Source organism: Bolinopsis microptera, chromosome 6 (assembly GCF_026151205.1).
Source record: "Bolinopsis microptera isolate Bmic1 chromosome 6, MBARI_Bmic_1.0, whole genome shotgun sequence".
NCBI classification, from domain to species: domain Eukaryota; kingdom Metazoa; phylum Ctenophora; class Tentaculata; order Lobata; family Bolinopsidae; genus Bolinopsis; species Bolinopsis microptera.
The window spans coordinates 6,442,054-6,468,859 of NC_087077.1; the positions used below are offsets into that span (position 1 = coordinate 6,442,054).

Here is a 26,806-nt window from a genome sequence, read left to right on the forward strand (position 1 = left end):
CTCTTAATCCTCCTCCTCAGTCCTCCCCCAGTCCTCCTCCTTCTCCTCCTCAGTCCTCGTCTTCATTGTCCTCCTCCTTCTCCTCTTCCTTCTCCTCCTCATCAGTCCTCCTCCTCCTCCTCAGTCCTCGTCCTCAGTCCTCCTCATAGTCCTCCTGAGTCCTTCTCCTCCTCCTTCTCCTCCTCAGTCCTCTTCATCCTCGGCCTCCTCAGTCCTCCTCCTCCTCTTCAGTCCTCCCCAGTCCTCCTTCTTCTCCTCAGTCCTCGTCGGCCTCATTGTCCTCATCCTTCTCCTCTTCCTACTCCTCCTCATCAGTCATCCTCAGTCATCCTCCTCATAGTTGTCCTCGTCCTCCTCGTCCTCGTCCTTTGTCCTCGTCCTCCTTGTCCTCCTCCTCAGTCCTCCTCTTCTGGAGTCCTCCTCCTCCTCAATCCTCCTCCTACTTGTCAGTCCTCCTCCTCCTCCTACTCCTCAGTCATCCTCCTCAGTCTCCTCCTCCTCCTCCTCTTCGGTCCTCCTCCTCCTCCTACTCCTCAGTCCTTCTCCTCCTCCTACTCCTAAGTCCTCCTCCTCCTCCTCAGTCCTATTCCTCCTCCTCCTCATCCTCAGTCCTCCTCTTCCTCAGTCCTCCCCCAGTTCTCCCCCTATCAGTCCTCAACCCAGTCTTCCTCCTCCTCCTCCTCCTCCTCCTCAGTCCTCATCCTCCTTCTCCTTCTTATCAGTCCTCCTCCTCAGTCCTCCTCATAGTCGTCCTCCTCCTCCTCGTCGCTCTCGTCCTCCTCCTCAGTCCTCCTCAGTCCTTAGTCCTCCTTCTCGTCCTCAGTCCTCCTCAGTCCTCCTCATTCCTCCTCAGTCTTCCTCAGTCTTCTTCAGTCCTCCTCAGTCCTCATCCTCCTCCTCCTCTTCCTCCTCACCAGTCCTCCTCCTCCTCAGTCCTCCTCCTCCTTCTCCTCCTCGTCCTCAGTCCTTCTCCTCAGTCCTCCTCAGTCCTCCTCCTCCTCCTCCTCAGTCCTCCTCATCCTCCTCCTCCTCCTCCTCACCAGTCCTCCTCCTCCTCAGTCCTCCACAGTCCTCCTCAGCCGTCCTCTTCCTCCTCCTCCTCCTCCTCCTCCTCCTCCTCCTCCTCCTCACCAGTCCTCTTCCTCTTCAGTCATCCTCCTCCTCAGTCCTCCTCTTCCTCATCCTCCTCCTCATCCTCCTCAGTCCTCATTGTCCTCCTCCTTCTCCTCCTCATCAGTCCTCCTCCTCCACAAAGGACGCCAGACGAACCTATCGAGTGCTTCGGTTATGCACGGGGCAGCAAGGAAAAATCGGTGCCTTGAGCTTGATGCGAAAGGCAGCGCATGACGTTGCACACACTCGGGGGAAGACACTGATTCCCAATCCCAACCAAACACGGGTGTACAAGGGCAGAGCCACCAGCCTCAAGAAACTTAGGAAAGCACTCAGGGAAGGCATCGACATGGGGAAGGATATGATTCGTGCTCACACAAAGCTGTCCGGGTGCGAACTCGATATACCTACTGAACCTGACTGTTACACTCTAGTTTATGATGATGACAGGGAAGAGGCTGAGCTTGAGGCTCCCAATGATGATGATGATGAAATGGAGATTTATTACCAGTCAACTGGAGTTCTCACAACCGACGGCCGTTGGTACCATGTTGATACTGCTGCTGAGAAGTTCATGAACCACGGTCGGTCATCAATGGCAGGTCATACACGCCAAAGGAGAATCAAAGACTACAGTTTCGACAGGGTGTCATTTTCTCGGCCTTGTGAATCGCTTGGAAAAGACTGTAAACGTGTATTTGTTGGTGACAAGGGCTGGTTCGACAAGAAAAAATTCAAGCAAGCTGTCAAGTTCCGCGGGCAGGCTCTTTTCATGTCAACATCGCATATATTCAGCAAGGGTGACAGGTCGTCTGTCTGCCATGTACCCACTAACTCCTTTTGTTCTACCCATCAGAACTATCATGTTTGGGTGAAGTCTGATGTAGATGGTAAGATTTACCTATCAAAAGAAGTTTTGAAGATCACTAAGAGAATTTGAAGTTTTTCTCTATTTTTAATCCTAAGGAATTTAAGCTGTTACTATAACCATGACTACTTTGTGTAATAAGTTTATCTAAAGAAAGATCTGATAGACTATTAATATGAATGTGCCATATATAGTCTATATACATATTATAATACAGGGTGGCCCAAAAGTGACTACCCACACGCAACCTTTTAATAACTCACGTAATTCGTCTTCAAATTGCACTAAAATTTCAGAGATTATAGATATGGGTCAAACTTAGATTTCCTGAAAGTTTTGTAAGCCACGCCCAATTACAGTGGGCGTGGCGTGACACTCCCTCTTTTTCACTATTGTCTTCATAAAATGAGAACGCTTTAAGCTAAGAACTCCAAATTTTTTGCACACATTTGGCTTGATAATTTAAAACCTATCCCAAAGTTTCAAGTTCATTGTTTAAAATTTGGCTGAGTTATGACCATTTCAAAATTCATCGGATACGTGATCCGAGCACTCAGTCAGTGATCTCTGCACTTGGTTAATGGCCTGTTTGGCTCACATGCACAGCTTGATTGGTTGCAGGGCTTGTTAGCCCTGCTAGTCACAGGTTCGTTCCTTACAATCGATAAAAAGGAATGAACTATCCATTGAATCATCGAAAATGGTTCACTATCCTCCCTATACTGCGGAACAACGATTGTTTGTCTACCTGAACAAAGAGAATGGGGAGTTCTGCCCTCAGCTTAAACGACAATTTCAAATGAAATTCAACCGACCATCCCCTTGCCGGAAAAGCTGCTTTGATATGCATCACAAAAGACGAACTGCGAGGACCGAAGAAAACATCACCATGGTTGTTTGTGACGTGATGGATACATCTAAAATTGGCACCCGAAAACGAGCTCCTGCCTTAGACCTCAGCAGAACATCCCTTCAACGAATCCTAAAGCGAGATCTTTCTTACCGGGCCTATCGGATCACAAAGAAACACCAACTTTTAGACCGTGATTTCTGATTTTCCTGAAAAGGTCACGATCTGCTGCGCCATCAGTTCTCGTGGAATCCTAGGACTTTACTTTTACGAAGGCTTTGGTGTTTTCCTGTCTAGCAAAGTCATTATCGGTATCCAATCAATCATGATCAGGTCGTCATCTCCTCAGTATGTTTGGTAAAGCCTAATGAACCTCATTAATACACGCTAACGCCTTACTCTTGATCAGATTGGGTGACGAGATCACTGATTGAGTGCAGAGATCACTGACTGAGTGCTCGGATCACGTATCCGATATATAATGGGTTCAGCCGAAGCTGATTAAATTTCGTTTTAAGAAGTTTTAAGAACCCAACTTACCAGACTTTAAAAGTATGCGTAATGCGTATTTGGCAATAATATTCTGTGATGTAGCATTCAAAGACCTTTATAAATCACAATTAATACATCGAATAATATCTGAATTATGATAATATCCCAGTGATTTTAACGTTTACGCTTACGTGAGATTGACAAGCAGTTAAACTCCAATTATTAATTAGTAGGTAATCGTAGTATTGTATTTTCATTTGTTCACCAGTTTTGCTGCGTCTTATTTATTTTCTCTGATGTCATACAGTGTAATATACAAAGATACAACGGAGAATACTATACGAATGGATTTATAGATTCATTTCTCTGGGATATTTCGTTATTTCTAGAGTAAAAAAATGTTGGTAAAAAATACGAAAAAATACGAAAAAATACGAACGCACCCCTAAAATTTGAAATTCGTATTCGTATTTTTTGTAGTTGGACCCCCCCCCCCCCATACCCCCTTATGACTAATGAGTGGTCCTTTACACGTTTAACCTGCACCTTCTGAATTAATATCTTAAGATTAGAACCGCCCCGTGATGCCCATATAAGGAGTGGACTAGATAAGCAACCTCAGCTCCCCGTGATGCCCATATAAGGAGTGGACTAGATAAGCAACCTCAGCTCCTCGTGATGCCCATATAAGGAGTGGACTAGATAAGCAACCTCAGCTCCCCGTGATGACCATATAAGGAGTGTACTAGATCAGCAACCTCAGCTCCCCGTGATGCCCATATGTTTGTTTGTTTGTTTATAGAACCCGTCCCCAATCTCGTATCGAAAAATGACTAAACTCAGGTCTGAGTGTGAATACGGGTGGTACCTGCAAGAGTGTTCATTAAGCATTTAGAGTTCTGTAAAACTGCAGTTACAATTGTGCGAGAGTATTTTTAGTATATACGGTCGTTATCAGGTGTAAATCCCTACATGCTTCCAAAATTTGTAATCTCCAACTTTCTGCACAATGTACTGGAATGTTTTGGAAAAAAGGAAAATGATATAAAATCAACGATTTAATGTTAGGAAGGTAAATTTTGGTTTCTTAAGTCAGCTCCTCATCTTTATAAGTGGTCAAATTTATGTCTAGTGGTCAAGTTTTAGCTCTGTCATCAGAGGTTCGTATCGAGAATTACTCGGACCGAAAATTTTTCTGGAAACTACTCTTGTTCATTACATGTAAATACACTTTTCATGCTACCCTGATCATTATGAGCTTCTGAAGTCAGTACATACCGCCCCGTGATGCCCATATAAGGAGTGGACTAGATCAGCAACCTCAGCTCCCCGTGATGCCCATATAAGGAGTGGACTAGATCAGCAACCTCAGCTCCCCGTGATGCCCATATAAGGAGTGGACTAGATAAGCAACCTCAGCTCCCCGTGATGCCCATATAAGGAGTGGACTAGATAAGCAACCTCAGCTCCCCGTGATGCCCATATAAGGAGTGGACTAGATAAGCGACCTCAGCTCCTCAAAATGTTTTATGGAACCTTGCAAAATTAAATGTCCTGATTTCTCAAACCTGTGCTGTGTGGAATGTACCAGAGCATCATTATCACACCTAATATTTCTAAATGACCATTTAAGTAATTATATAGTCAGTTTGTCTGTGATCTGACCTAATGGTGGAGTGTTAAAGATGGTTAATAGTGGTAGAGTGTTAATGATGGTTATTCTTATCCCTTTTTAATATTTTCGATTGACTAAATGTAGGAAATAATATCACTTCATGTAGAACGCTGTTAGCAGCTTGAATTAATATCATAATATCACGTACGAAATTAATACACGTGTTAATTAATGGGATCTACACGTGTTCCCCTTTTGCTGTGGACCAGGGTAATTATAGCTAGAACTTACTACGTATAATGTTATAAATTGATTGGAAATTAATTATCAAAGAAGTACTATGTAATTAAGTCCTAGTTTGTCAGTAAAATTGACTGATTGATGTTTAAAAAAAGGAGAAGTATTTTGTAAAATCACTAGAAATAATGTTCATTCCACGTCCTGATAATGTACGCTGCTGAATATTTTGGTAGTGAAATAACACTCAACATTATCTTAGGTGAGTCTGGCCTGGGCAAGAGCACGCTAGTGAACACTCTCTTCAAGTCCAAAGTGAGCAGGACTAGTTGTACTAACGAGCCTCCCCAGAAGATACCCAAAACTGTCGAGATTAACACTGTTACCCATGGTAAGTGGAGATTAACACTGTTACTCATGGTAGGTGGAGATTAACACTGTTACTCATGGTAGGTGGAGATTAACACTGTTACTCATGGTAAGTGGAGATTAACACTGTTACCCATGGTAAGTGGAGATTAACACTGTTACTCATGGTAGGTGGAGATTAACACTGTTACTCATGGTAAGTGGAGATTAACACTGTTACTCATGGTAAGTGAAGATTAACACTGTTACTCATGGTAAGTGGAGATTAACACTGTTACTTATGGTAAAAATTAATCCATTTTTTGGCAAGATTTTTACAAGCTGGAGGATTAACAGTAATAATTAACCAAATGTTAACGTTCCTATCTAATCTGCGGTATACATAATATTGACACTGATGTAACACTTTACACATTTCCTCTCTTAACAAACTGCTCGTCTCCAGTGATAGAAGAGAAGAACGTTAGATTACGGTTATCAATCACTGATACTCCTGGATTCGGAGACCAAGTCAACAACGAGAATTGGTAAGTTATTTAGTTATTAAGTTATTTTGTTATTTTGTTATTTTGTTATTTTGTTTTTTTTTTAATTTTGTTATTTTGTTATTTTTTTATTTTGTTATTTTGTTATTTTGTTATTTTGTTATTCTGTTATTTTGTTATTTTGTTATTAATTAATCTCGTTATTAGGTTCTCTAAGGGCATTTCCACATTGTTTTTAATGAACTTCATAGTCACTAATGTGACTTTACTAATGTGACTAAAGTCAGTAGTCACTAATGTGACTAAAGTCACTAATGTGACTTTACTAATGTGACTAAAGTCAGTAGTCACTAATGTGACTTTACTAATGTGACAGTAGTCACTAATATGACTTTACTAATGTGACAGTAGTCACTAATGTTACTTTACTAATGTGACTAAAGTCAGTAATCACTAATGAGACAGTAGTCACTAATGTGACTTTACTAATGTGACAGTAGTCACTAATGTGACTTTACTAATGTGACAGTAGTCACTAATGTGACTTTATTTCAGCTGGTTGCCAATATACGACCAGATAAACAAGCAGTTTGATAAGTTCCTGACGGAAGAGAGGAGCGTGGTGAGGAGGAAACAGATTCCTGACAGCAGGATTCACTGCTGTCTTTACTTCATAGCTCCTACTGGTCACGGGCTCAAGGCTCTAGATATCAGGTATTTAGAAGGCTCTTACTCCTGACACGTGATAACACCACGCACATACCTTAAGGGGGCAGGGGGAAGTCTTTATGAAATTTCTCTCGAAATTGATTTTATAGTTGTTTCTGATAGAGGGGAGTGATATCTACCAGATATTTTTGGTCCCATGGAAAAATTTTGTTCCTAGCCGAAATTATTGCCGGTCAAAGGTCAGCGCTCATGTGTAATTGTATTGCGCGAGCGATTTTCAATCGCGCGCCCTGAAAATCGAGTCTAAAAATCTATCTCCTCCTACATTTTTTGAGCAATCACCTTGAAACTTTCAGGATATGTTCTAAGGACCATTTAGAAACTTTTACTCTTTTTAGAATTTCGAGATAGGCCTTTAAAAAATTTTTTATTCGATTTTGAAAATCTTGGACCTCGTTTTTTGACGATTTTTTCAGGTCCAAGATTTTCAAAATCGAATAAAAACTCCCCTCTATTAGAAACAACTATAAAATCAATTTTGAGAGAAATTTCATAAAGACCCCGGCCCCCCCCCCCTGCCCCCTTAATTTACTAAAACATCTTGTTTGGCATCCGAGCGGGGGGGACTAATATTTACCCTTTAAACAAATATATTATGTCACATAAATGTTATTAACGAATGGGAACAACATTATTTCAGCTGTATGAAGAAGCTACATGACGTAGTGAATATAATCCCTGTTATTGCTAAGGCTGACACAATGACTATTGAGGAGAGAGACGCCTTCAAGGTAAAGCATGGATATACTCTTAATTATACATAATGGTTTCTTAAATAAGTGTAAATTAATTAATTATAACCTACCACGTAGCAATGCAATGCTTAAAAATTTGTGCGAATTTTAAATTTCCTGGTTTTTCATGATATGTAATAACTCCAAGTCGGGTCTTGATTTGCTGTCATCAACACTGTTCAGAAATACTGAATACTTACTCCACATGAGTAATATGTACCAAACATATCCTTATTTGGCTATGTAAGCAACATGGCGCTGAACATTAAGTGCTAGCTTACAGCCTGCATAAGTATGGCTGTATTTAGCACTTTGTAGCTTACTGGAACTTTTATAGCTCTCTGACTTGTCAAAACCTGTCCACTTAACAATACGTGTCATTAGGTCACGTGGTGCCCATATTAGGTCACGTGGTGTTAGTACTAGAACGTCGTTAGTAAGTTAGCGTCACGTGACAGGGATCTGAAAATACTATTGGTGGGTTGTGAATATCGGAGCAGGGTGTTGAGTGACATGACACACACTAGATACACAGGACTATATCTGCACACACTGCTCACAGTGCGCGCTTTAGTGTGTAGGAGATAAACTCACATGTGTAATACTGGTGATACCTGCACACTCAGCTATACTCACATGTGTAATATACACAGGGCCTATATCATTGAAATTATTTAAATTATTGATAGCTTATTTTAAACGTTTATTAAACCAAAGTGGAAAATGGTGAATATTTGTTTAGCAGTAACACGATTACAAAATTATACAAGTTAAAGTTCTTACTCTTTGGCCAATTTTTATTTCTTCATACTGATAAAACGGCATTTGACCCAGCTAAAAAAGTTTCAACTATATATCTCACGGTTAAAGTTGTGTATTCCTACAATCTATATAGATCTTACTTCTATAAATTATAATTCAAAGAATTATGTCTGTTTGCACGACCGCCCACGTGCAAATAAGGTAAACATTATAAGTTGCAAAGTAACCATGGTAATGGTGTTGAAACGCGCACATGCACGTGCAATGATTGTTTTAACGTCATTTTGTGGTAATTACGTTGTGTTCACTCATTCAGTGCGTGATAAATTTTAATCGGCTGTGTCTTCGGTTGTGATGGATATTTTTGATGCAATAAAACTGCAACCTCCCTCCCTGTGACCACGGGCTTTCTAGTCAACTTAATAACACCAGAATGTGTGTGTGTCTGTGTGTCTGTCTGTCTGTGTGTAATTTCCGAACGGTTATACAAAAAAAAACGGTAATAGTTACGGGACTGGTTTTTTCGGTATAGTGCTGACAAAACTCTGACGAAGCCCATAAGCAAATTTTATAAAAATCGGCCGTTGGTAAGTGGTTTAATTGATGATTTTGTTCCAGAAATGTGACATAAATGGATGGGAGAGAGAACGCGGAGGATAACATGTACCGTAATTAGTTTAGCCCCACGTAATACTATAAGCTTAGAGCTCACTCTTGCGGCCGCTTTGTTTCAACTGTAGGGAGATTTCATACTTTCATAAGACAGCATTATGCGTGATATCAAATATATAATGCGGTTGTATACTTTTACATTGCAACTGTGACAGTAAAGTCCCGGCCGAAGGCACGGGTACCACTAGTATTATTATAAAGCGAGACGATATATCGTCTCGCTTTATAATATACAAATATTTATAATATAATAAGATTGTGTTGCTGTGTGTTTCACAGGTTGAGGCTGCATACAGAGCCCACTATGCAGTGTGCACTACTTTGCAGCAAGATTATTAGCGTCTAATTAAGAGCAGGATTACAATTGCCTGGAAACAGCAGCTAAATTGCAGCTAAATATGTCTTTAGACCTTACTTGATCACTCTGTGGGGAGGAAGTGATGGGTTACACTGAGTGATGGGTTACACTAAGTGATGGGTTACACTAAGTGAGTGGTTACACTAAGTGATGGGTTACACTGAGTGATGGGTTACACTAAGTGATGGTTACACTGAGTGATGGGTTACACTGAGTGATGGGTTACACTAAGTGATGGGTTACACTAAGTGATGGGTTACACTAAGTGATGGGTTACACTAAGTGATGGGTTACACTAAGTGATGGGTTACACTAAGTGATGGGTTACACCGAGTGATGGGTTACACTGGTCACTGAGTGATGGGTTACACTGAGTAATACTGCAGAGTATTATATCGTGCAATTAACTAATAATGTTTTAAATGTACTACTTTTAGATGTAGCTTATATCATTACGTCTGAGAAACTTGGCAGTTGGTGTCCGGGACCCCCTCAAAAGTCACCGGTCCTAGTTTGTTGCTATCTCGAAATCAAGTTTCACAAAAAAATACCCATTGGCCCCCCCCCCCGCCCCCCCCCCCCCTAAACAGCAATTAGAGCCAAACGTTTTGATACCCAACTTTTTGTACGGAATAATTTCATCAGTTATTCGTGGTTAAAAAACTGATGCACTGAGAATGGAATTTTCTTTGTTCTAAGTGCCAACATTCCGCATACAAATAAATTCCGACTTATTTAACCGGTAAAAATGTAGAATTTAATGCAGACCAGTTCATGTGTTACGTCATCAGCATTTACCAGATTCTAGACCTCAATTTGACATAGCTAATGTGTAAATTAAATCAGTGTCACAATTTCCCGACCTTCTTTAGTGCTGAAGTAATGTGTGAACAATTATACACAGTTACAATTCCCCACCACAATCTCAATCTACTGTATCTTATTTAGTGCTTTACTGTAGAATGTAGTACCTACTCTGCTTGGGATCCCTAAAATAGCAAGCATGTTCGAGGTCTGGATATTATGTTATTTATTATCTGACACACAGTTAATAATATACAAACAGTTACTAATTTACACACAGTTACTAATATACACACAGTTACTAATATACACACATTTACTAATATACACACAGTTACTAATATACACACAGTTACTAATTTACACACAGTTACTAATATACACACAGTTACTAATATACACACAGTTACTAATATACACACAGTTACTAATATACACACAGTTACTAATATACACACAGTTACTAATATACACACAGTTACTAATATACACACAGTTACTAATATACACACAGTTACTAATATACACACAGCAACTAATATACACACAGCTACTAATATACACACAGTTACTAATATACACACAGTTACCACAGTTATTATCGACCCTGACCTCATCAAGCAACGGACACTGGAGAAACTGGAAAATCAGGAACTATATGAAAAGTTGGACTGTGACCCTACCCAACAGCTGTATGAGAAACTCTTCAAGCACTGGGTACAGGGAAAAGAAGAAGGACTGATATTAGCAAGGGATGCGAAAGAAGTGATGGGTGTTTCTGACAACACCAGAGCAGACCAAACTGGACCAACAAACCGCCCCAGTACCCTCCCACACTATCGCCCTGGACAGCCGTATTTCTACCCTGCTTTTAAAATCCATAAGCTGAAAAAAGAAGACCTCATACCAGGGGCAAAACCACCAGCTAGACTCATTACCGCCCTCCACGAAGGAGCCAGCAGACGACCGGATGTCTTCCTAGCTGATAAATACCTACGTCAACTAGAAAGGGATTTTTGCGAAGACCTTCTTATTGATAATAGAGACGCCTTAGTTTGGCTCGACAACATCAACAATACCCTGGACACAGAACTCAAAAGCAACATTAAAGCATTCACATTTGATTACAAAGCTTTATATGATTCATTGAGCCCCCACCTTACAATCCAAGCTTTGAAGGTGGCCATGGAAGAAAAGAGACCAGAATGGTCCGCCAAATTCAAGGAGTGGTTGATAAGAAGTGTTGAACTCAGCTTTGAGTCGTCTATAGGCAAATTTAACGGAGAGTGGTACAGACAGAAACGAGGAGTACCGACAGGAGGCAGTATCTGTGTACAACTTGCAAACATAGCAGTATACCATGTCATGCGTGAGCAAGTCTATACAGACACGGAACTAATGGAACCTGTAAAATCGGTCAAGAGATACATAGACGACGGCTGTGGAGTATTCCATGGTACGAAAAGACAGTTTTCAAAATTCATCGCGACTGTCAACTCAAGGCTAGCAGAACTTGGCCTCCACATTGATGAGAACATCATAGAAGATAACAATGTTTATGTGTCGTTCTTAGACATCAAATTTTGTTTCGACACCGCAGGTGATCTTCAGACAGACCTCCATGTTAAAGAGACTGATGCCCGCTCCTACCTGTACTTCGGTTCCCACCACCCGAACGATACATTCAGCAGCATAGTCTATAGTGCATGTCTGAGACTCCGGCGAATCATCAATGATAACGACAGACTCCGAAAACAAATTGATGAATTAAAAACCTTTTTCTTCCAATCCAACTACCCTAAAACTATGGTAGATAACATCAGTGAAAAGGTCAAAGGCTTCGAAAGATGTCTCAAACCACTGGAGAACTCAAACAGCAATGTCCTGGTACCAAAGTCTCCAGAACCAGCAGTCCGCGTTATTTCAACATTTGGCAGTGATCAAGAGTTAGTAGAATCGGTGCAAAGATTGGAACCAGAACTCAGTAGAACCAGGAGCTTCTCAGGATTATCTGGTTCCCATACAAGTGGAAACACCCCAGGCTCCCCAATATCATCTAGAGCCGGTACATCACGCCCTATCTTCAAATTCGTCAGACGTACTGGAACATCATTTAGAAGGAAGTTAGTCAAAGCAAAACAGTTTGCGGATGACTTAACCCAACCTCACACAAGACCATGTGGGGGCAGACACTGCGGTACCTGTAACATCATATCTCCACATCCATCAATAACAGTCAATGGACAGCGAGCCAAAGCAGTGACTGGTACATGTGTCAGCTACAATGTTGTATACCTCTTCAGTTGCCAACTTTGTAACATGTGTTATGTAGGAAGAACGGTGCAGCCCCTCAGGGCACGAGTAAACGAACATCGCGCCCATTACTACAAACTCATTTCGGACAATACGTTTGTCCCTGAAGAAAACGACGACGGATTCAGCTTGGGTAAACACCTTGTAGAAGTTCATAACATGAAACAACGTGACAATTTTAACCAGGCTTATAAAGTGTCAATTCTCAGTAATAGTAGCCCAAGAACTCTAGAAGTGGATGAACACCGTTATATTCAGAAACTTAGAACTATACGTCCATTGGGGCTCAATGCCATGGACCCGTTTGGGATTCCATTATTGGATTTATCTTAAATGTTTTCTATTGCATTGGGGCACAAGAGTTATGTTTTAAAAAAATATTCATATCGTTTTTAGTTGTGTCATTTCATTTCCAATGTTACACTTTGTAGGAACTGATATTAACCGAGTTTCTGATTCAGGATGTTACTGAAGATAGTAATGAAAATGTTTTAACGCCTCAGTACTGTGTTTTACTACAGCTCAACCTGCTCAGTCTGACTATTTGGGAATTTAAACTCTTGACACACAGTTACCAATATACACACAGTTACCAATATACACGTGACAGTCACTAATATACACACAGTTACCAATACACACAGTCAAATAACGGAGTAGTTCGCTGTTTATTAGTCTCATGATTGAAATACTGATATCTGGATATTATCCGGTTGGAAGAGACAAGGACAAGTGAAACAAGGAAGTTAGGAGTAAGGGCAAATTTTCGGCGTCAACGCCATCTTCAGGCTCAAATTATTTGTTATATAGTAGTGTTGAAAGTATTAAAATTTTTAATACTTTAATACTTTCAACACTACTATATAACAAATAATTTGAGCCTGAAGATGGCGTTGACGCCGAAAATTTGCCCTTACTCCTAACTTCCTTGTTTCACTTGTCCTTGTCTCTTCCAACCGGATAATATCCAGATATCAATACACACAGTATATCTGTATATCTATAACGTATCAGATATTTATATAATGTTGTAACTTGTTAATGTGTTATCAATACATCTAGTGACCATGACACAGTAATACCCCTGCTATGTATAAAGATAGTACATAATAGAGGGTGCATACAATAGAATCTTACTGCTAGTACATGTTAGCAGTATGTATATAACATGCTATGTAGTAGTACTACAGTAAAATAGATGTGCCCTTTTAAGGTCCCTGCTGTAGTGCTGTGTCCTTAACACGCGGCCCTACAATATAACTACAGTACATTATATTTCAATTAGTTTTAAATAGTTAGCTGATCGTTTATTATTACTATACTAACAGAAGGAGGGATCATGTTATTCAACAGTAATAAAAGGAACAGTTTCACTTTAATAATCATAGCTGACAAGACTCCTTCAATTTATTCAAATTATTTTACCGCATTTACAAAAAGAAACGCGTCTATTCTAATAATGAAATGTGGTATCCAACTCGAAAAATATAATACACTACTACTACAAACAACTACTACAGTGAGGTCTATATTGCAACTATTACAGTGAGGTCTGATCGTCATCTACATATAGCTTGCTAATAATATTATAATATTATATGTTACCTATTAGTATTAATTTGTTAACTTACAGGAGAGAATAAGAGAGGATATAGCTGAAGCTGAGATAAAGGTGTACCCCAGCTCCCTCCTGCCTGAGGATGAGGATGTGTTGCAAGCTAATGCTCCCATCAGAAAACATCTTCCCTTAGCTGTAGTCGGTTAGTTACAAATATCTCAAATTAGAAATTCTCTACATGTAGCAACTGTAGTTGGTATTGAATTTGTGGGAGGAACCCACTGAATGTGGGCTATAAGGGAGGTTTCACATATTACTAAAAATAAAATCTCATATATTTGTTGAGCTGGTGATTACAATTAATGTGATGTCATTATTACCGGTCCGTAATACTTGTTAACAGGCAGGTGTAATGCCACCACGCTGACTAAGCTAACTAGTAGCACGCCCTCTTATTATTTGTAAAAATGACATCATCTTCTGAAATGTTGCTTACTCTTACATGTGTGCATTACAGGTAGTGATAGAGCCCTCACCATTAACAACAAGAGTATTCTGGGTCGCCAAACTAAGTGGGGTTTTGTGGAGGTCGAGAACCCGAACCACTGCGAGTTTTCATTCCTACGTGACATGCTCCTCAGGTACATTACACGTCTTATTGTTATAACCACCCCTCAAAGGGCATTTTACTGGTGAGTAGTAGTACTCCTTTATAATATATAATGTCGTGTGTTGAAACCGTTCAGATGTGTTCAGCTGAACCAGAGTTCAATGATAAGTTCGCTGAACAACGGACTAATATATATGTAAAATAATTTAGTTCATAATTAGCTCCAATTATACATTTTATTTATGGGAATAAGGTTATTAGAGCTTTCTAACACAAAATTCCTATTTGGGCCTCAGAGTTAGTACTTCACTGTAAAGTATAGTACTATGTTTTGTGCTTGCCAGTTTGAAAATTACACAGGTTCCTTAATTTCTTAGGGCAATATTTTGGGAATTCTATTTTTGGTAATTACTGAATTTTATTGTCCACAGTTCATGATTGATCCACTGAAATCGCAAATTTGTAATCCTAGATGTAAGTTACAATCTCCAAAGTCTGGGAAATCTTTTCTTGACTGGAGAAGTGCGAAAATGCTCAACTAGATTGAATTTAGAGACTGGATGTGATGAGTTGTACAGGTGTTCAACGTTCACTTGTTTACAGGACGCACATGCAAGATCTGAAAGACACTACCCATGAAGAACACTATGAGAACTATCGGCGTCAGAAACTCTCTGAAGAAGTTGGGGAAAACAACGGAGCAGGCGCATAACGCACCGGCGCACTGTGCCCGGCGCACAACGTACCGGCGCAGTGGCGCACTGTGCCCAGCGCACTTGCCTCATTCATATATCTAGGATTAATTACGCTGTTTCTTTTGTGTAAAATAAGATAATTTTCGTATGGAGCCCCATGCGTGTGTAATGTGCTGCTATATGACTCGTTTGGGAATGCAGCTCAAATACACGCTCACCAAACTCATAAACTGCTATAAAACTTTTTGATGTTTCTGCCGTTCTTTTTTCATCTTATAAGCTCTTGTTAATGATATATTCTTTCTTAATGATAGCGATTAAATCAATTTGCACTTTCACTACATATATGATAACATAGCAGTGTGCTAATGTTACAGTGTTAACAATGTTAACAGTGTGCTGCAGTGTGCTAATGTTAAATTTAGGCATAATTAGGATATTTAATGATTTGTACAAAGTTTGAAGCGCCATGTTGGAAGTGTTTAATTTTGGCGGCAAAGTTTGCGACATGTATATTTTATTACTTTACATTATGATATTGGACTTTGTTAACGAAGAAGCCATACGTTGAGCAATATGTCAGTAACTTCATTCTAATATCTAACGCCCTGTGGTGGCCGATACAAGCTTTATAACCGCTCCTTTGTTGTTATTTGCAATTCTAGGAATAATCAATATGAGGTCATTAACCACCGCATTTTTGACAAACGATACAACAGTAGGTTAAAGAAAAAGGTAAAAATGTCAAACATTCAGAAAATATCAAATATCTCAAACAAAATCGTTTTAATATTTTACGTTTTAAGAATGATATTTTTTATGTTTAAACTAGTATTTTGACACTATGATATTAACTTACAATTGTTTCGAGAATAAGTCCAAAGATTATACAAATAGAATATTAGGCTACGGCCTGATTTCTGGTTCGCAAATTTTTGACTAAGTTATTGATCGTTATTAAACGTCTTGTATGTGGTGTCAATTCTTATTTTAAATCCGATTTATATAAATGGATAGATATTTGTACTTATTCGTGAAACGAAAATAACAGGGATGCAAGTTGCAAGATCTTATGCCTTTTGGTTGTGAGTACACACAACCCAGCGACTATGCCCCGTTCAAGCCTTGCAATTACTGAAAGCTCACAAAAGTTTATTGTAAGTCTACGGAATGGAGCTGTGGCGGCGAAGTGTTCGAATGCTATCGCTAGTTTTTGGCCCAGATTTGTAATCAAAAGTTGGTCCACCTTGCGCACGTGAGAACAATGTTGTCGCAGTGTAGAAATCGCGATTTGTCTGGATATTGGAAGATTAATCTCGCAGTCAGCGACAGACCTGTTCAAGTCGTAGTACCTAGTTGCTAGACGCTAGTATCGCAATATTTCAGTATGGTCTGATGCGACCTACCTTACTAAAGCCGTTAGTCAGACTAAATGTATATTTATGTGCAGATTAGGAGATTCATGACTGTGGGCGGGTAGGTTTTTAGCTTCTTGCCTAGACAAAATAGGTATTAAATCAATAAACCTTACAAATTTGCTGAAAATTATGGCACAGCGAGATAAACAAACATTCCTCGCTAATCGCCAGACTATCGTTTTAAAATTCTTTTTAAAAGTATGTTCGCCAAAAGGATTATGTGACTTTTGAGGTCAACATTTAATTACACATTAAGCCTTTACTGACTATTTTTCAGTTAGCCAGCTTCGTTATCTACTCTGTATTTAATAGCTATACCGTCATTAAAGTCTGTCTATAAGATCAATGATTATTCCTAAACCTTAAAAGACCTGTAAACCTAATCCGATTAGTATACCTATCGTGTAATAATGTCAGAAACAATAAAAGTCCGACCATCCCTCACTCCTCTCCTTCTTCCTCATCCTCTACAACTCTCTTTCTGTAGATCACGACGGTGTAGACTATGGCGAATATAGTCATTATCACTGCTTGGACCACAGCGAAACTCTTTGTTTCGGGTGAGTATTCGGTCTTCTCGCCGTCTCCGACAACCACGTTGGTGAAGAGGCATCCCAGAGGAGGGTAATTGAGCGAAACTTGGATCAGGAGGTAGATAAAGCTGGCAGCGAAGGAGTGGATAATGGATCGTGTGTCGGAGTATTTGGAGAACGCCACCACGCAACAACCCATAGCGCACATGATCCAGCCAACTGAACCGTCGTTGTAGCAGAACTCTAGGGCAACTGACGTTTATTTGGATGGTTCTTGCAGTAAAAGATACCATTTTATAGCAAAATTACTATTCGTGCAAGATCAGGGGGACATGAAAATTGTCTCGAAATGATCGAGTTTATAGTTTTTTTCCTGATATAGCCTGTTTTCTGATACCATATATTTTCTGGTCTCATGGGAAAATATTGTTCTTAGCCAAAGTTTAAAGTTACCGCCGGTCAAAGGTCAGCACTTAGTCTTATGTGTAACTGTAATGGTTTAAAAATCCATCTTTTCCGCTACAGTTTTAAAACAATCACCTTAATCAAACTTTCAGGATATATTGATAGGATCATCAGAAACAGAAGAGATCTATACAGCTAGAATTTTGAGGTATGCTTTTTTTAAATTGTATTCGATTCCGAAAATCTTGGACGTCGTTTTTTGACGATTTTTAAACGTCTGCCAAAATTCGTCAAAGACTTCGGGCCGACAAATCGGGGGATCCTATTCCTGGTACATTCGGTAACTGTAAAATCGAGGTTACAATTCAACTGTATCAGTATCTTTGAGCTAGCTGATTATGCACCATTTAAATAGAAAGGGGGGGGGGGGGGGGGGGGCAGCCGAAAATCGGGGGAAAACCTACATTTTAATATAATTTAATATGGTCGTCCCATATTAAACAAATAAAATTAAACGGTGGGTAAAATCAATCGTTATCGAAAAGCAAATTGAATATAAAATTAAAATCAAACTTACTTTTTAAATGGGCCTCTTCCGCCCTGATGAATATCGTCACCGCCAGTATAGCCACAATCATGATCTCAGAGTCCGGCAAGGCTGAGGCGATGCTGTTGATGCTGGTCTTTGTATATCCAACACCAGCTTTTGACACCTTTTTTGAAGTTCTTGCAACTTTCACGGAAGCTGTTCGGGTGAACTCTTTGGCCTTGGCCATATTTCCTCCATCTTCTATGTCTTCTCCCATTTCTTCTGAAGCTTCCTAAATATCATAGCAAAATATTAGGATTTTCATTTTTCATCACCACGAAGGAAACTGATTTCGAACTAATCGATATTGTGCTGTCATTGGCAAGATATGCCGCAAAACCAAAATAGAATGATCTGATTAGTGATTTATTACATATTAGGGTATACTATACTGATACACTTCACTTTACAATCCTATCATGCAGAGCACAGCGTGACTTGAACCAATTCAACAATACGAATTTATTCGAGCAAATATACTCGGGCATTTACACAGAATTGCAGTAAATTAATGAGACGGAAGTTCGTTTCTGATATTACGTTAAGGACTTTAAATAAATCGTGCAGCGGAGGCTTTCTCCCACAGGAAACCCATTTTTTTTTAATTCAATGACCTTAATCGGCTCGCTATTACTGATCACCACACAGCTTTTCATGTTGAATTTCTATCCGGGTCAAATTATCCTTGGACTTGGAGAAATTGAAAAGGTTCAAACAACGGTGCCAAACAAAGATCATGCACGACGCACGTATGTGTTTTCGCAAACAGTAAATGGCAGTCGCACAAACAAATCAGCCGATAGCCCACAGTCTGATTGATGATCTGTGCACTGTATTCAACCTAACCCTCCGATAATTTAGATATAATAAATACACAAAGGGTACGTTCTTAAAACAAAAGCAAGGCCTGTGGTTATACCTTACTGGTTTAACGCTTGCATTGTGTTGCACGTTTTACAAACTGTTCGCGGCACACCTGGACATCGCTGTCCAGCTCCAGGGAAATCATAAATGTTTTGTGTCGATAAACGATCGTGTAGATCTTCCAACTATTACAATCTATCAACCTATTGAAATAAGAAATGCTCTTCAATTCTAATCGCGTTCTTTTGTTTGGACGAAATGTCGCGTATTCACGTGGCCAAGCATTCGCACAATTCATCGAAGGAGCACTTCTACTGACAGCTAAATTATTTTGCGATAAAAGACTATAGAAATTGAAGCTGCTCAAGAAAAATATTGGCAGAACACTATCTTCACATCGGACAATTTATCTCCGTCAACAAAGGCTCATTTCGGTCCTATTGCAAGATATCTCCACCAATCACCCAGTCATTTACCCAGTATTACAATCTACCTAACTTTTACCTAGTAACCCATTGTCATTAGAAATTCCCTTCAATTTAAATCCCCCAATCTTGTTCTGTTGACAATCGACATGTCACGTGGTCGAGCCATTCCACATAACTCAAGATGTATAATATAAATATTAAGCCATACAATAAGCAATTCTGTAGCTGATCGGTGGATTATTTTGGATACAACAGATAATACAGAAATAGAAGCTGAGGAAAAATATTTCCGTCAACAAAAGATTATCTTGATCCTATTGCAAGAAGCCTTTGTCCATCACCAGCAGCCAGTTTTGCAAGAACGGAGGTACTGTAATTGTCTCTGATTAGGAGAGAGGCTCGTCTAACACCGGAGCCCATGCACTGCCACTGTAACTTGGGCCCTCTGAAGCACTTGTAGTTCGTACTTTTGCAGTCTAATGCAGTTTTCTCTCTGGTGATGAAAAGTGAATTAATGGATTTGTGAATAGTTATTTTTTTTGAAATCCACCATTAAATTCTTATCTTATCTTATCTTATGAGGATTCGTTGCGACGCAACAAGGCCATCGAATGAGTCGACCACCTTTGTTATTTTACTTCGGCATTACCTGCATTACAATGTAAACCAGCACTTTCAAGGAAGAGCTTTACAAGAAGCCGAAGGATCGTTCCTAAGGCCAGCGAATTTGAAAATTGTGTTAATTTTATTCAATACTTTATCTAGTCTAGTGTACACACTAGACGTACATTATAAAAACCATAATAAAGTAAAATCGTTTCAAAATAACTTTTGATGCACTTACATGTAAGAAAGCTTTGAATTATCAAAGTCAGCTTCTTTTGCAAGATCTCGGTTGCCAATCAACCTCTTATATACTTTTAGATCTGTGCCTGCAAAGAAATAATGCGATTCTTAATATTAACTGTTAATTATAGGAGTACCATTTCAATGCCATCGATATCATTTTGATTAATTTTATAAAGTGCAAAATTGTATTTGCTCAGTTCTATTAATGATTAGAAGATGATACAGACGCTATCATTTATCATTTAAAGATGGATGAATACAATTTTTACTCACTGGGATGCATTATCATGTGTCCAGATATTTCAATAACACCAGTCATGCTAGGGTACACTACGTCGCAAGCACTGTAATGTATCGGTGTCGTAGAGTTAGGTTGGGAGATGTTGTACACTGGAGAATTAGCATTTAAGCACCGTGGTCCATCAATGAAACACTCGGATCCGCAGTCGTATTTTGGCGAAACTGAATAGACCATCGACTGCCTATAAACCCGACCTTGGATTCTGTATGCTGCTGGACTGGCTGCCTGGTCACTGACCTGTGAAGCTAATGGCTGGCTCAATGGTTATTTCGAAAAAGTATCATGTGATAGAATTGCTCCGATCAATTTTAAAATACAAAAAAAAATGTTTCCTATTAATTTGAAGCAAATATAATTCAATCAAAATGAATAATTAATCATTAGATAGAGCCATGAATTAGACGGACTCGATAACGTACCATGGCCATGGGAGTAGGATTTGATGCCGGGGTTTTTACGTAGATACAGATGGTAATGATTGAGCCGAGAGAAATTCACGCTAGGAGTATTGTTTGGTTGTCGAAACTTGAACCTGCAAACAAAAGTTGATAACAGTTTCCGTTAAAATGCATTTCGTGCCAAATGCCAATTGCCTTAGTGTTTTTGAGTTTGAATCAAAAAACGATACGTATTAATTTCTAGTATATGTAATGAATTTCGATTTAAAGTTTGGAACATGAGAAATTCGTTAGGAAGTATTATAAATCTTTGATCCACGTGATAACTAAATGAAGCCAAGAATTGAGAATGCTAACCAACCGACCTCTGCATCTGACTGCGCTGCTTATTGTAGCTTTGTCTTCTTTTCTCCAAAGTTTCACGATAGGCATCTGTGCTGGGCATGGTAGTTCTGTCAACCTAGTTACCGATTTAGATCTTACGTAACTGTGTGAACGGACACAACATAAAAGGTTTGAGGTATCTGACTTAGGTCATACGACACGTGCCAAAGTGTATGTCTCCATAGAAACGTGACTGATGTACGTACGTCGCATCAAAGTTATACAATTTAAAGACAAATCGACTATTTCACATCATGGCATGGGTTCACATAGAAATGCATATAATTTGACAGAAGTTGTATTGCTCAGAGGCGTCAATTAAACGTGTACATTTAGAAGCTCGAACTCTGAAGAGACAATATATTTTCCATTGATGTTTTTTGTGAAGAAATGATACACTCATCGACGTAATTCTGGGCTTAAAGTTAAAGATCAATATCGCTATCTTGTGAGGAGACTTGCAATTTCGGATAGTGGCATAGTGATTATATTATCCCGTGATTCGGAAAAACTCGTGAAAAGCAGATCACGGATCGATCGATATGATAAAAGTTTATTAAGTTCGCGCGAAAACCATTCCACTTTCTTTATAAAAAAGACGCTTGATTTGGCGCCCTCCGTTTTCGTGCCAGACTATTACGACCAGGAAATGCTATGTACTACGCTCAAAATAAAACTAGGATCATATTCCATAATTTACATTGTAGAAAAGTTTATCATAACTCAAGTCAGATAACAAAGAATCAAGCCAATACAAAATTTTACGACCGCTGGGCGCTGCAGATTTTAAGATATAGTAATGTTTGCAATTCGAACAAAATTATCTGATCTCGACTGAACCGATAACGGTTTAACCTCTTCTCATTTTGCTAATCGCCAATGACATCCTCAGTCTCCCTCAAATTCTAAATATGCATTGATACAAACTCAGCATGCACTAAATTAAGAATTAATATTAAGCCATTCTTAAACGGTTCGTTAGCTCACACTGGTGTATTTTCTACAGAGCTTTGTATAAAAACGACTATGAAGTGTAAAGATAGTATGAAATGGCCGAATTCTGGCTTAATCCCAAATCAAATTATGTTTTTATGTTCTGAAAATAAAAAATGATTCCACGAAAATTTCTCAAACAAATACCATACTTGACAATAACACATCATTTATGAGAAAAGGTCTCATTTGCGATCACTTGATATACAATATACTGAATAACAAAACATCAAATTGAAAGTCTTACTATAATTTTGAACTCAAAATTTAGCAAAAAGCTAGACATTTTTATAATGCAATGCACACGTGTGCTTAAACCGTCGAGGGATTTTAAAATTATTTCAACATAAAAATCTTACAAATGATTCCGAAACACAATATTTTGAATGAACGTTAACGTGAAACTTCAAAACAGAGCCTGAAAATTGTCCCACAATATTACATGAATTGTTTTAGATCTCTGAGTTGTAATGGGAGCCTTTGGATTGTAATGGAACTTTCTGAATCGTTCTAGAAGACTGGATTGTTTTCTGTGTTGATCTGTTTAACTATACCCTTTCGTAACCTCCAGCAGCAACAGTTCTCCTTCGACCAATCAGATAAGCAACAAGAACAATAACGACAAGAGCCGCGAGAGCAACACCAACTGCTATCGGAACAATATCTTTCACTTTCTGGTCAGCCTTGCAGTAGTGGTCTGAAATTGAACGAATCGCTTTTTAAGAGTGTCATCGGAAGTATTATATAAACTGAAGAATCTAATCAAATCTAGTCTCAAACTTGCAAAGTATTCAAACTTAATATAATTGCCAACATTCAAGATATCTATCTATGCCAAATGGCTTTTGCCCTCATGTAACCACTACTACTATGAGGGAATGTAGCATAAAATACCACTCAGATGCTACAGAAGACAACCGAATAGCTGTTCAAGAGGGCAAACAGAAGCTAGGCGATGCTTATCAAGCAGCCAAAGAGCACCTGCTGGAGGGGCAGGTCCGGGAACTGGAGGAAGCAAGTTGGCAGGGCAGACATGCTAAAAGCTGGACCATGATCAACAAGATCACAGGTAAAGCTCCATCATATACTGGCAAAATCAAGGGAAACTCACCAACGGAAAGGGTTCAGAAATGGAAGGACTATTTTGCTACTCTTCTCGGCTCACCACCGACGGTAGAGAACGCGGAAGAGGATATTGATCCAGTCCACCCACCTCTGAATATCGGAACAGAACCGTTTACGTTGGATGAGTACAGGAAAGCAAAGTCCAGCATAAAGGAAGGGAAAGCATGGGGTGACGACAACATAGCCCCAGAAGTCTTAAAACGATGCGACCTTGATCAAATTGTCTTAGACTTCTGTAACAATGCTCTATTGAAAGGTGAGAAACCAGACCAATGGTCAACTGCCAACATCATACCAATTCCAAAGAAGGGCGACCTTAGCGAACCAATGAACTATCGGGGAATAAGCTTGTCATCCCTAGTTGCCAAGTCTCTAAACAAGATGGTTCTAAACCGGTTGAAGCCAGAAATCGAGACAATTCTGCGTAGAAACCAGAATGGATTCAGACCAGGAAGGTCAACAACTCAACAGATATTGGTACTGAGACGTCTTATAGAGGGTGTCAAGAGTCGGAAACTGCCAGCTGTTCTGACATTTATAGACTTTAAGAAGGCTTTCGACAGTGTACATCGTGGGAAAATGCTAAAGATTCTAGAAGCTTACGGCATTCCAGTCAAAATCGTGCAGCTTATACGGCTCATGTACGAGAAGACAATGGCCAAAGTCCTAACTCCAGACGGAGAAACTGAATTGTTCGAGATACTTGCAGGTGTGTTACAGGGTGATACCTTAGCACCTTACCTCTTTGCAATAGTCATCGACTACTGTATGAGGCAAGCCATAGGCGATGATGCGGAGCGACTTGGACTCACCCTCGAACGTAGAAAAAGCAGAAGAGTGGGGCCCAAGATCATCACCGATGTGGACTTTGCAGATGATATAGCACTTATATCTGAGGACATGGACAAGGCTAACGAGTTCCTGCTTAGAGTAGAATCGGCGGCAGCAAGCGTGGGACTACACATAAACGAAGGCAAGACCAAGGTCATGACACTGAATATGGAGGATCGATCTAGCGACCTACAAAGTCGATCCGGGGAAGCCATAGAAAATGTAGATGATTTCATCTACTTAGGCTCCTGGATTGAGAGCACAGATAGGGAGATAAGGGTTAGAAAGGGAAAAGCGTGGGGTGCCCTACATAGACTGAAGGATATCTGGAAATCCAAACTCTCAAAGAGCCTAAAGATTAGATTGTTCATAGCGGCTTGTGAATCAGTACTGCTCTACGGATCAGAAACCTGGACACTGACAAAGGCTCAAGAGAAAAGTTTGGACGGGACATACACAAAGATGTTGCGTATGGTGCTGGGTATCTCATGGAAGGACAAGGTCAGCAATATAACTTTGTATGGTAGCCTCCCAAGGCTGTCAAACAAGTTACGAAGCAGGAGATTAAAAATGGCGGGACACTGCATCCGACATCCTGAGCTACTTGCCAGTGATTTAGTCTTATGGGAACCTACGCACGGTAGAGCACAGCAAGGCCGACCAAGACAAAGCTACTTGTCTATGTTACTGAAGGAAGTTGGGACAAACTCTAAAGAGGAACTGCGAACCCTGATGCGGGACAGGGATATATGGAGGGGGTTTTCTGGCGTAGATCGGACTTAGCTCCGACATAGTAGTAGTAGTAGTAACCAGATTAAGTGTATTTAATTAAAGGAAGTAATAAAAATGGCGAAAGTAATAACTAAATAAAATAATCATTACAGTAAATCACAATGTCCGCTAAGAACGCATATTTGAAGCAAGAACAAGGTTACATTAAATACTTCTTTTGTAACATTCATAACCAAAGGATGTAATTATTTACAGAGCTTTGTGAAAAAACTCATAATCATTATTGCATATTTCAGATTAATTTTTCATTGGCTAACTTTTCAACAACAGAGGAATTTGTTTCCCTTTGAATCAATCAAACTAGATGAATTGTTGTAAATACTGAGATCAAACTATCAATCTACAGGCTATCGTCAAACATGTTGCAAGGCGTCATCTTCAGTGACATAAGCCCTCAAATTATTTGTTATATAGTAGTGTTGAAAGTATTAAAAGTGTTTAAAGTATTAAAACTTTTCAACAAAAAGGATCACATCCATATTGATTGTAACTTACAATCGTAATCAGTAGTATCCGGTAAAAGAGGGCCTACTCTGATGGTGAGACCTGTCTCACTAAAGTTGATAAACTCTCCTTCAACTGAGGTATCATTAGCACCTGGTATCGTTACATTCTCCAGTTTTACCTGTATAATAGATCTCGTAGAATAAATTCTGTAATCAGCATTGTAGTTAGTATTTTATTGAGTCCCGTAGTCAGTATTTTATTGAGTCCCGTAGTCAGTATTTTATTGAGTCCCGTAGTCAGTATTTTATTGAGTCCCGTAGTCAGTATTTTATTGAGTCCCGTAGTCAGTATTTTATTGAGTCCCGTAGTTAGTATTTTATTGAGTCCCGTAGTCAGTCTTTTATTGAGTCCCGTAGTCAGTATTTTATTTAGTCCCGTAGTCAGTCTTTTATGAGATGTATTCTTCAGTATTTTTGTAGGTCTCAATGTTAGAGCTATAATCATTAGGTTATCTCAGTCTTCTAAGTTCTTTCAAACCGAGGTTTTTCAACTTCAACTATATTATCATGTACACTCCATTTTATCTCATTTCCAAGAGCCAGCTAGCAGTGACGTCAATGAGTGTGTTCTCGTATTCCTACTCATCTTACAACTTTACTGATATACAACACCAGCTTATCTCTACATTTGTATCAGGTGATTGTTGACAGAGAATGAGTCAGCATATTTGCAAACATTGTTTGCACATTTAACGAGTTGGTGAAAAGTGAGAACTCGCAAGTCAAAAACCAATGATTGGTATTCCGATTTAAGGATTAAAGTATGAATCTATAATTGTTTCGTAGTGCTTAAATATGCATTAATTGAAGAAAAGTGCTAAATATTATACCTAATTTTCATCTATATCTCGTGCGTGACGTTATGAGCAGTTTGGCAGTGACATTTTTTGAAATATTTTAACATCAAAATATTCCTCTGCAAGTTAATATAATATTGAGGATTAAGGTTTTCATGTTAGCGCCTGTAGTAGTGTAGTAGGAGTCCTCTATAATAAAGCTTTATTAAAATAGCGAACCCTAGTTGAACGATAATCGGAGGATAATGTGCGAAGAAAGAAAACTTATAATTTTAAATATAACTGGTATATTTGATATTTCGTGAAACTTAAAGTTCGAAATGTCCGAG

The 26,806-nt window shown here is 39.3% G+C and overlaps 5 protein-coding genes across 15 annotated transcripts in view; 1 reads left to right on the forward strand and 4 right to left on the reverse strand.

Annotated features, from left to right (window-relative positions):
- Positions 1–16,280, forward strand: part of LOC134816722 (neuronal-specific septin-3-like) — an 89,136-nt gene extending 72,856 nt beyond the window's left edge. For 7 of the 9 annotated variants that reach the window (XM_063825702.1, XM_063825699.1, XM_063825700.1 and 4 more), the window contains 7 exons: positions 5,438–5,566; positions 5,990–6,071; positions 6,585–6,743; positions 7,399–7,489; positions 14,035–14,161; positions 14,477–14,600; positions 15,173–16,280. In XM_063825702.1, coding sequence (XP_063681772.1) covers positions 5,438–5,566; positions 5,990–6,071; positions 6,585–6,743; positions 7,399–7,489; positions 14,035–14,161; positions 14,477–14,600; positions 15,173–15,281 — 821 coding nt within the window. In that variant the 3' untranslated portion in view covers positions 15,282–16,280. Of the gene's footprint in view, positions 1–5,437; positions 5,567–5,628; positions 5,654–5,989; positions 6,072–6,584; positions 6,744–7,398; positions 7,490–14,034; positions 14,162–14,476; positions 14,601–15,172 lie in introns of all 9 variants that reach the window. The other 2 variants (XM_063825696.1, XM_063825697.1) reach the window with 1 other exon arrangement.
- LOC134816726 (arginine and glutamate-rich protein 1-A-like) overlaps positions 1–26,806 on the reverse strand; it is a 1,122,901-nt gene that overhangs the window by 230,472 nt on the left and 865,623 nt on the right. The gene's annotated exons all lie outside the window — the stretch shown is intronic.
- On the reverse strand, positions 15,988–18,459 carry LOC134816730 (uncharacterized). The gene is made up of 2 exons (XM_063825711.1): positions 18,198–18,459; positions 15,988–17,458 (listed from the first exon to the last, which is right to left on the reverse strand). The coding sequence occupies exons 1-2, from the start codon at positions 18,424–18,426 to the stop codon at positions 17,124–17,126; spliced, it is 564 nt and encodes a 187-aa protein (XP_063681781.1). The 5' UTR covers positions 18,427–18,459; the 3' UTR covers positions 15,988–17,123.
- LOC134817134 (uncharacterized) lies at positions 19,769–21,598 on the reverse strand. 3 transcript variants are annotated; one of them, XM_063826254.1, is made up of 5 exons: positions 21,415–21,598; positions 21,071–21,183; positions 20,624–20,888; positions 20,346–20,433; positions 19,769–19,994 (listed from the first exon to the last, which is right to left on the reverse strand). In XM_063826254.1, the coding sequence occupies exons 2-5, from the start codon at positions 21,077–21,079 to the stop codon at positions 19,805–19,807; spliced, it is 552 nt and encodes a 183-aa protein (XP_063682324.1). In that variant the 5' UTR covers positions 21,080–21,183; positions 21,415–21,598; the 3' UTR covers positions 19,769–19,804. The 3 variants fall into 3 exon arrangements, with proteins under 3 accessions (XP_063682324.1, XP_063682323.1, XP_063682322.1); XM_063826253.1 differs by having other exon boundaries at positions 20,624–20,740; positions 21,415–21,597; XM_063826252.1 differs by having other exon boundaries at positions 20,624–20,896; positions 21,415–21,596.
- Positions 22,119–26,806, reverse strand: part of LOC134816727 (LAMP family protein lmp-1-like) — a 57,696-nt gene continuing 53,008 nt past the window's right edge. Inside the window, exons 7-8 of the mRNA XM_063825708.1 lie at positions 25,670–25,799; positions 22,119–23,123 (exon numbers count right to left, since the gene is read on the reverse strand). Coding sequence (XP_063681778.1) covers positions 22,975–23,123; positions 25,670–25,799 — 279 coding nt within the window. The 3' untranslated portion in view covers positions 22,119–22,974. The remainder of the gene's footprint in view (positions 23,124–25,669; positions 25,800–26,806) is intronic.